The sequence below is a fragment of the Bufo bufo genome, chromosome 6 (genome assembly GCF_905171765.1).
Source record: "Bufo bufo chromosome 6, aBufBuf1.1, whole genome shotgun sequence".
NCBI lineage: Eukaryota > Metazoa > Chordata > Amphibia > Anura > Bufonidae > Bufo > Bufo bufo.
In genome coordinates, this window is record NC_053394.1 from 399,981,896 (window position 1) to 399,990,884 (window position 8,989).

At 42.9% G+C, this 8,989-nt stretch overlaps 1 protein-coding gene and 1 long non-coding RNA gene across 2 annotated transcripts; both read right to left on the minus strand.

Annotated features, from left to right (window-relative positions):
* Positions 1-259: 259 nt before the first annotated feature.
* Positions 260-3,282, minus strand: LOC121004523 (gastrula zinc finger protein XlCGF71.1-like). Its single transcript, XM_040436791.1, has 3 exons — positions 3,228-3,282; positions 2,738-2,840; positions 260-1,736 (listed from the first exon to the last, which is right to left on the minus strand). Exon 3 carries the CDS (start codon positions 1,456-1,458, stop codon positions 787-789), a length of 672 nt encoding a protein of 223 aa, XP_040292725.1. The 5' UTR covers positions 1,459-1,736; positions 2,738-2,840; positions 3,228-3,282; the 3' UTR covers positions 260-786.
* A 454-nt stretch (positions 3,283-3,736) lies between these two features.
* LOC121004548 lies at positions 3,737-8,356 on the minus strand. The gene is made up of 3 exons (XR_005779744.1): positions 8,324-8,356; positions 3,921-4,038; positions 3,737-3,791 (listed from the first exon to the last, which is right to left on the minus strand). It is a non-coding gene; the product is annotated as an uncharacterized LOC121004548 (long non-coding RNA).
* Between the last annotated feature and the right edge of the window lie 633 nt (positions 8,357-8,989).

An 8,989-nucleotide genomic window follows, 5' to 3' on the forward strand; every position in this document is an offset into this window, starting at 1 on the left:
GTAGGTCAGGGGTGGTGAAAGGTCCACTTTAAGTGTGTCATGTGGTCGGAAGATGCTCTAAATCTATGAGAGGCGTGCACGTCTGAATAAATTAGGCGCATCCTCCAGCTGCACAGGAGGAATCAAGACCAGCGTTACCAGGTATACTGCAACTCCATAGGTTTTCAAGCTACAGTGAAAAAATTAAGAAATTTAGGCCAAGAATATAAGTTTTAAAAGCAAATGTTTATTAACAATCAATGTTTTTTCATGTGAAATATTCTATGCACATGGTGGATCCATAGGTGTGTTATATGGATTGTCAGTTTTCGGATAACAGACATTTGTTGGTAATTACAGACATTTCTTAATCATTATTTTGTGCTCCTAATTGCTTTCCTGTTAAGGCTGGATTCACATATGAGTTGTAAACTCTGGCAGCATTTTTTTCCAGTCAGAAGTCGGCATATTTTTTGGAAAGCGGACGTATCCCCGCCAGATCCCATTATAGACAATGGGGAACTGGTGATGCACGGCGGTACTGGCTATGCCCGATACAGTGTTCTTCAATCTCCAGCATTATGTTTCTCTGCCAGATTAGACTGCTAGAGTTCACAAATCACACAAGTTTACAAAGCATAAGTGAGCACAGCCTAACATGACTTTACTTTGACCGTAACTGAAAGTTATGACAATTTCTGAGTTCAAAGGTGTTTAAAATAGGTGCAATTTCTGGGTAAAACACTGAGAACATGAAAATGGCCTTTCCCTTGTGTAGCTCTGATAGGACTCAAGATTTTATTTGTATTAAAACATTACTCCTTCTGGGCAGGAAAATGGATTCTTCGCTGTGTGAACTCTATGATGTGTAAGAAGAGATACTTTCTGAGTAAAACTTTTCCCACATACTGAACATGAAAACGGCTTCTCCCCTGTGTGAATTCTCTGATGTAGAACAAGAGCTGATTTATGAGTAAAACATTTCCCACAATCTGGGCATGGATATGGCTTTTCTCCTGTGTGACTTCTCTGATGTGTAACAAGACTTGATTTATTAGTAAAACATTTTCCACATTCTAAACATGGAAATGGCTTCTCCCCTGTGTGAGTTATTTGATGGGCAGCTAAAGACGTTCTGAAAGAAAAACATTTCCCACATTCTGAACATGAATATGGCTTCTCCCCCGTGTGAACTCTCTGATGTATAACAAGAGCTGATTTATGAGTAAAACGTTTCTCACATTCTGAACATGGATATGGCCTCTCTCCTGTGTGAATTCTCTGATGTCTAACAAGATCTGACTTCAGGGTAAAACATTTCCCACATTCTAAACATGGAAACGGCTTTTTATCCGTTTGAAGTCTCAGATAGTTAATGAGATCTGATTTCTGGATAAAACATTTCCCACAATGTGTACACAAAAATGGAGTTTCATTCTTGTGAATTCTCTGACGTTTATTGAGATCTGATTCCTGCATAAAACACTCTCCACATTGTGAACATGAATATGGCTTCTCTACTGTGTGAGTTCTTGGATGTTCAGTCCATTGTTGTTCTTTGTTTTGCTTAACAGTCTGTGATGAATCAAAAGATCGGACCCATTGAAAAAGATCAGATGATTGATTAATGCTATGATGGGTTGAGAGTATATCTGGGACAACGGCATGCTCTTTAAATGTATCCGCTGTGATACCACAATCATTTGCTGTACAGTCTGAAGATATCAGGTGTTCCTCTGAGCTTGTGGTACAGTCATCTGCCAAGAATAAAACTAACTATTACCTTTCTATAACATAACCTTCAAAGCCTAATTCCATTCTTGACTAACTATGACAGTGGTGGCAAAACAGATCACAATCTAACAGTAGATCTCAGAACAAGGGCCAGCAGATAAGGATGTCAGGTCATCAGGCTGCTCTTTTGTAGGTTTCCACTTTTGTGTTGAAGTCAGAATTTTCATAGGTTCATGTTTGTGTGTCTATCACCTCTCTTTTTAAACGCAATGCTCAGTGGAGAATCAGAAAGGTTCTGTAAGTCAGTGCTATTAGGTGGCGTATGTCTCACATATTCTATGACAGCTACATGCACTTTAGCATAGTGAAGGGCATATGGGAGTAGCAGTATGGTCATGTACAAAGAAGTCCTGGCAATGAACTAGCGCAGATTTGCATTATAATTTATGCCATGACCTATCTTGGTCATGTTGCTCCTTGAGATTGCTAAAGCAAAAATCTGCATTATCTGTATTATTTTTGTGCTTAATTTCCTTAAGTCCTCCTTTTTTTCTTATTTTGGATTGATACTTTGGAACTAATTACTCCATAGAGTTATGATTTCAACATACAATGGTTGTCTAGGAAACAATAACTATTGTAAATTGAGGAATCAATACCAGGTCGAAAAAGTTCACAAATTCCCCACTGTGAACTTGTCGGGGCAACACTATACAGAAACTTGAGTATGGTTTCATAAAATTATTATGTCAGCTTTTTACAGCTATGTTTTTGTAGACTCACAACAATCTCATTGTGATTGGCGACGAGTAATGTCTGTGCATGTTTCCACATCCCATTACAAGAACGTCGGAGCAGTTTATAAATGGATTAAACCTTTTCCTAAGGGCAGAGAAAGGCTTCTCTCACACGAGCGTCGCGGATGAAGGCCGGATGCGTTGCGGGTGCATTGCGGGAAACCCGCGCGAGTTCCCATGCAATTTCATTCAGTTTTTATTCCCTTTATAGACTGATTACTACTCACCTGGGCGGTTACCTGTAGGAAGGTCCTCTATACTCTGCTCATCAGCCCTCACATATGTCTCTGTAACATATATAATGTTCAGATCTTCACCCGGATTCACAATCTGGGAAACAAATATTGTAAAAGTCATCAGACGGTTGGAGAAGTCGTGTGGAATGTTTTATATGACCTGAAAAGATAAGTAATTAGAATGATGCCCAAAAATGACAGGACATCAGGAGTTATCTGACCCAAATATCTGCAGGTCTCCTGTATAAATCCAACCTCTTGGTTCCTTATTCCGACCAGCAGTCTCCATAACTAGAAAACAATGAGAAGATCCAGACACCACGTAATGTCTATGGTCAGCTGTAATCCTGCCATCTCCACCTTTCTCATTATACAAGGATAAAACATATAACACTGGTGGATAAAACAAGACCGAACACAAAATCTTCACAGCCTTCTACAGATCATAGGGAACATTTTGTGAGGACTCATCTCCATCTACCTGATCATCCTGTGAGACATTGTAATGTTCTTCTGAACCATCCTGTGGAAGAAGAGGATTGGGACATCTCTCCGGTGTTCTTCTCTCTTCCTTAACTATAGGAAACACATCCAGTAACTGAATTCATTCCTTACATACAGATAATGAGAGGACGTGTGTATTTAGTCATGTCTATTACCTGGTGATGTGAGAGGCCTGTGATCCTCCATCATGACGTCCTTGTACAGATCTTTGTGCCCGTCTAAATACTCCCACTCCTCCATGGAGAAATAGACGGTGACATCCTGACACCTTATAGGAACCTGACAACACAATGATACAGTCATCACCCAGATCCCTTCATAGCGTTCCTGTATAATGTCCCAGCATTCCCAGCAGTGTCACCTCTCCAGTCAGCAGCTCAATCATCTTGTTGGTGATCTCTAGGATCTTCTCTCTATTGATTTCCTCATGTATCAGGGGGTGAGGTGGAGGCCCCACGATTGGGCTCAGGGTTCTTCCCCGTCCTTCAGACACAGGGGCCTGACAACGCTCACTAGAGGTCTTCTTCACTACTGTGTAGTCCTGGTTATAGAAAGACACAGTAATAAATATCACTCCATACATCTCCAGAGTCCCTCACCTCTCCAGTCATGTCCACCTGTTAGTAACATAGATAAGATGATGTAATGTGACATCATCAGAATCTCTCACCTCTCCAGTAAGCCGGAAGAGGATCTCTAGGGTAAGCTTTATTATACTCTCCGCCATCTTGTCCCTGTTCCTATCCATCCTTGAGGGGTCAATCAAGAGAAGGATCTTATATATCAACCTGAATGGAAAGAAGATGAGACAATGTAAAATCCTTCAAAATCCCATGTAAAATACAATTACAGTAGAGCCCCTCAGGTACCAGTAAGTGGATTCCTTTCTATTTGAGTCAAAGTCTGATTTAATTTTTCCACTTCCTCAGAAAATGTAACATTAGGATAAAATAAAGAAGTTGTAGTCCAACCTGCATTTACAGGTTGGACTTGATGGACTTTTCTCTTTTTCCAACCTTAACTACTGTACTATGTAAGTGTGTAATATGTTCTTTAAATAATGTTGTGCCCCTTCCCATTACAGCATATTTTTCTCGGAAGGATCTACCAAACAAGCTCTTTTCTTCTACTTGATCTGTCCTTCTAATGCCATAATATTGTTATAGGCTTCTTATAAAAGTTCTCACAGTGTTCCTGACAGTATTTAGGCTAAGGGCTCTTTCACATCGGAGTTATTTATATCTATTCTTCATTCCTTTATAGGAGCAGAAGAATGAAAATAACAGAAGTGCTGGCACATAACTGACAGGAATGGAGCCTAAAAGATCCCAGTGACCATAATAGGATCCATTAGGCTTCCATTCGGAGATCTTGCTTGCAGGACTTTTCTCTCCGCTATTTTTGACAAACACTGTGATGGAAGTCCTGAACGGAGCCTGTGATGTTGATGTGAACGCAGACTTACAGAGGTTATCCAGTTGGTTTTTAAGTATTTCCTGATTTTTCATTATTTTTTGTGAATGTGTTTGGGTGCCGTATGGAAGATGTAGGGAAGAACTTCGAGTGTAGATGTCGTAATCTTAACATTCTGTTTTAATTGTGACATGAGCTGTGAATAGCTTGACGAGGCAGTTCCTCCATCTTTAGGGTCTAGTGGTCAATGTGCATACCTCTCACCACTCTACTATAACTTCTGGAAAGACAAGTTCTTTTACCTCCAGCCGCCTCTCCCCGTTTCCGTGTGTTCTAGAAAGACCCTTGTTCTCCTTTGTTGCTGTAAACTACGAGGGCAGTGCTCAGTATGGCTTTTATTGATATGTGTTTAAAAACACAGATGAAGAATATATGTGGATATTACTCACTCCCAAAATGGTGGACGGAGCGCAGTCAGGTACAAAAACGTAGAAATGTAGGTTACCAAGAATGTTAAAGAGTGCACAAAAGCTTACAACAAACACTGTTAATTCCCTATAATTGAACTGTTCATTAAATTGATGAGTAAAGAGTTGAAAAACCTACCTAGGAACATCCAGTATGACAACAGATGAAAGCGTTGAAGGAATTGGAAGAATTGATGGATATTGCCTTAAAAGCCAAACAAATAAAGATGGTCTTGCCCATTAACCCCTTCCCAACAAGCACTGTGCATTTATGGTGCTAGTCGGGTCTTTCATGGTGAAGCCCGCTCCAAAGCAGAGCGGGTTGCGATAGCCAGAGGGTATCACACAGCAGAGTTCCAGGGCTAATGTCCGTGATCGGTAATGACACCGATCACAGGCATTTAACCTCTCAGATGCTGTGGTCAATTGTGGCATACTGTACTATCTAAGGAGGAGGGGCCAAATTGCTCTCTTGTGCTGCGACGAGGGGAGCCATTAATTTCTCACGATAGCCTCGGTTCCCTCTGAAGGATTAGTTCCCTCTGAAGTTATCACAGTTGTCCTTCCTGTGAATGCCTGCCTGTGGAAAACATTAAAACTCCCATAGGCTGCAATGGTAATTCATTGCAGTCTATGGGGCAAGCGATCTAACTATCACTTGTGAAAGTCCCCTAAGGAGACTTAAAGGGGTTCTGCACTTTCATTTAACTGATGATCTATTCTCTGGATAGATCATCAGCATCTGATCGACGGGGGTCCGACACCCGGGACCCCCGCCGATCAGCTGTTTGAGAAGGCAGCAGCGCCGCGGCCTTCTCACTGTTTACCGCTGGCCCACTGACGTCACGACTAGTATCAACTAGCGTGGGCGGGGCTAAGCTCTGTTCACTTGAATGGAGCTTAGCCCCGCCCACGCTAGTTGATACTAGTCGTGACGTCAGTGGGCCGGCGGTAAACAGTGAGAAGGCCGCGGCACCAGCTGATCGGCGGGGTTCCCGGGTGTCGGACCCCTGCCGATCAGAAGCTGATGATCTATCCAGAGGATAGATCATCAGTTAAATGAAAGTGCAGAACCCCTTTAAAAAGGACCTTTCAACACTCCTGACATGTCTGTTTTAATAGCTTCATGCATTCCCCATGTAATAAGAATTCTGGAGCATCTATTCTTATGGCTCTATGTTGTGCCATTCCTTTATTATTTCTACTAGACGTTATGAATGATTTGCTATCCGTCTACAGTAAGGGTACAGAGGGGAGGTAACCGGTTGGGGGGGTGTACCTGCACAGACTCACTCTATCCAATCAGTGCTGCCAGGTAACCCCCCCAACTTGTTACCTCCCCTCTGTACCCTTACTGAAGGCTAATAGCAATTCATATATAACGTCTAGTAGAAATAATAAAGGAACATAAGAATAGATGCTCTAGAAATGTTATTACATGGAGAATGCATGAAGCTATTAAACCAGGCCTGTCAGGAGCGGTGCAAGGTCCCCTTTAAAATATGTGTAAAAAAAAAATGTTTTAAATATAAAAAAAATCCTACTCACTCCCCTTTCCCCACAATAAAAATAAAATAAAAACATAAAGATCATTTGCACCGCCGCATCCCAAAACGCCTGTACTATTAGGTTTTATTCATCCCGTACGGTGAACATCGCAATGAAAAAATAACATCTCCCCTCACAGCTCCATAGACATAACTACAAAAACGGTATTGGCGTCAGAATATGGCGATGCAAACACGCATTCATTTTTTCCACACTTTTTATTGTATTTTTTAAATTATAACAACACAAGAAAAACGATATAAATGTAGTGTAATCGTACTGACCCAGAGAATGAAGATCAGTTTTACCGCATGGGGAAGGTTGTAAAAACGTAACCAATAAAACTATGGGGGAATCCAATTTCACTCCATTGGGATTTTTTGCCAGCTCCCCAGATATTAAAGGGGTTGTCTGCTTTTTGCTATTGATGGAGGGGGTCCGACACCTGATCTCCATTGACTCTTATGGGATCCAGCCACTTTCCAACATTAATTTGCGGCTTTTGGCTCGACAAAGTCCTGCGTGTAAGATTTTTCTGTCCGTCAGTTCACCAGAATGTGGCTGGATCCCATTATAGTCAGTGAATGTCAGTACCCGGCTATGGTGAAATCCGGTAGTCTATCCCTCTGCCGGACCAGGCAACCGATTCCTGAACGCATAGGTGAACCTACCCAGAGAGCACAACTGTCTGAGATTTCAGAAGTAGGTGTCATCAATAGGAGATATTCTGGAAGAATCCCACAGGGGTAACGTTTTACCTCTCGCCATATTACTCAGCCCCCGGACGACCGATAGTGTCAGGCGTGAACAACCAACGCGCGTCTGCAAATTAATAGAGCATTTCTTCGCTCCATGGAGGAAACATTTCCATCTTATCTAAAAGACTCGAAGGATGTTCTACAAGAACGGGATGGAATACAGCATCAGAGCCTTGTGATGTGGACGACTCTAACCATCGAGCGGTGAAAATAAGATGTATCCTCTGATGTCCGAGAATACAGGGTGCGTTACGTCATCTTCGAGGTTACCCATCATTTTTTTATATGTCGTGAATACAGCTCCAAGGAACAGCGATGGGGCGGCTTGTGCACCCTCAGATGCAAGTCTGTTCCTCAGGCTTTGGGAGAGGGCGGTCTATCAAGGTCGTCAGGGGACAGTGGAAGAACTGGACCAGTCCCTGTATCACTTAAAGGGGATGTTCAGTGGGATCATACTGATGATCGGTCCTCAAGATAAGATAAGTCACCAATATTAGATCGGCGGAGGTCCGACTCCTGGTTCCCCCGCCATTCAATTGTTTGAAGCCATAGCGGTGCTTCCGCAGCAAAATTGCCTGCGCGTCGCTTCGGTGTAATTACAATATATTCACTTGAATGGGACGAGCGGCTGTAATTACACTGAACCGCCTCTACAAGAAGCAGAAGATATCACACGAGCACCGCCATCTCTTCAGACAGACGATCCGTGGGAGGAGGGTGGGGGTCAGGAGTGAGACCCCCACTGGCCTGACACCGATGACCGATTCTGAGGACAGATCATCAGTACACCAGCTCTGCACATCCCTTTAAGATAACGGTTCCATTACAAAATACAAATCATCCCACAAAAAAACAACAATCCCCCATATCAGTGACAGTACACATACCTCCACCGCAGGACACTACATGTATGGGGGAGGGGGAGACTAGTGGGCTAAAGGACCTTTCATGATGTCATGACCATGTGACTATATATGGGAGGAGTCAGGCTGTGCTGCTGGAGGAGATAAAGGACCTGAGATGATGTCATGACCATGTGGCCATGTGTGGGAAGAGTCAGTCTCCAGGCTGTGTTGTTGGAGGAGAAAAAGAAGGACCTGTGATGATGTCATGACCATGTGATCCTGTGTGGGAGGAGTCAGGGATCACATGACCGAGTTTATCTCCTCAGTGTGTGTAGGACTCTACTGTGCTGGATGAGGGTGAAATTACAGTGTGCAGGTAGCAGAGCTGTGTCCAGTGTCGGACTGGGGTACCTAGGGCCCACCAGCAAAATTTATTTTGGGGGCCCACAGTACGGATACATTCAAATATAATAAATAATCTAACAAGTTTTTTTTATATGAACATAGGCTGGTTGAGGTGCTGCATATTGAATATATGTTTGTAGTACAGTAAGTCTACTGTGTTATGCGCCACTTGTGCAGGGGGTGGGAGACTAGGGGCCCACCGGGGGATTCCCCTGTACCCCTGTGGGCCAGTCCGAGCCTGGTTGTCTCTGTGTGACGTGTATGTAGCGGAGCTGTCTCTGTGTGATGTGTATGTAGCAGAGC

Excerpts from the sequence above, each read along its gene's own strand:
- LOC121004523 (XM_040436791.1), bottom strand. The coding sequence starts at position 1,458 with ATGCAGGAATCAGATCTCAATAAACGTCAGAGAATTCACAAGAATGAA.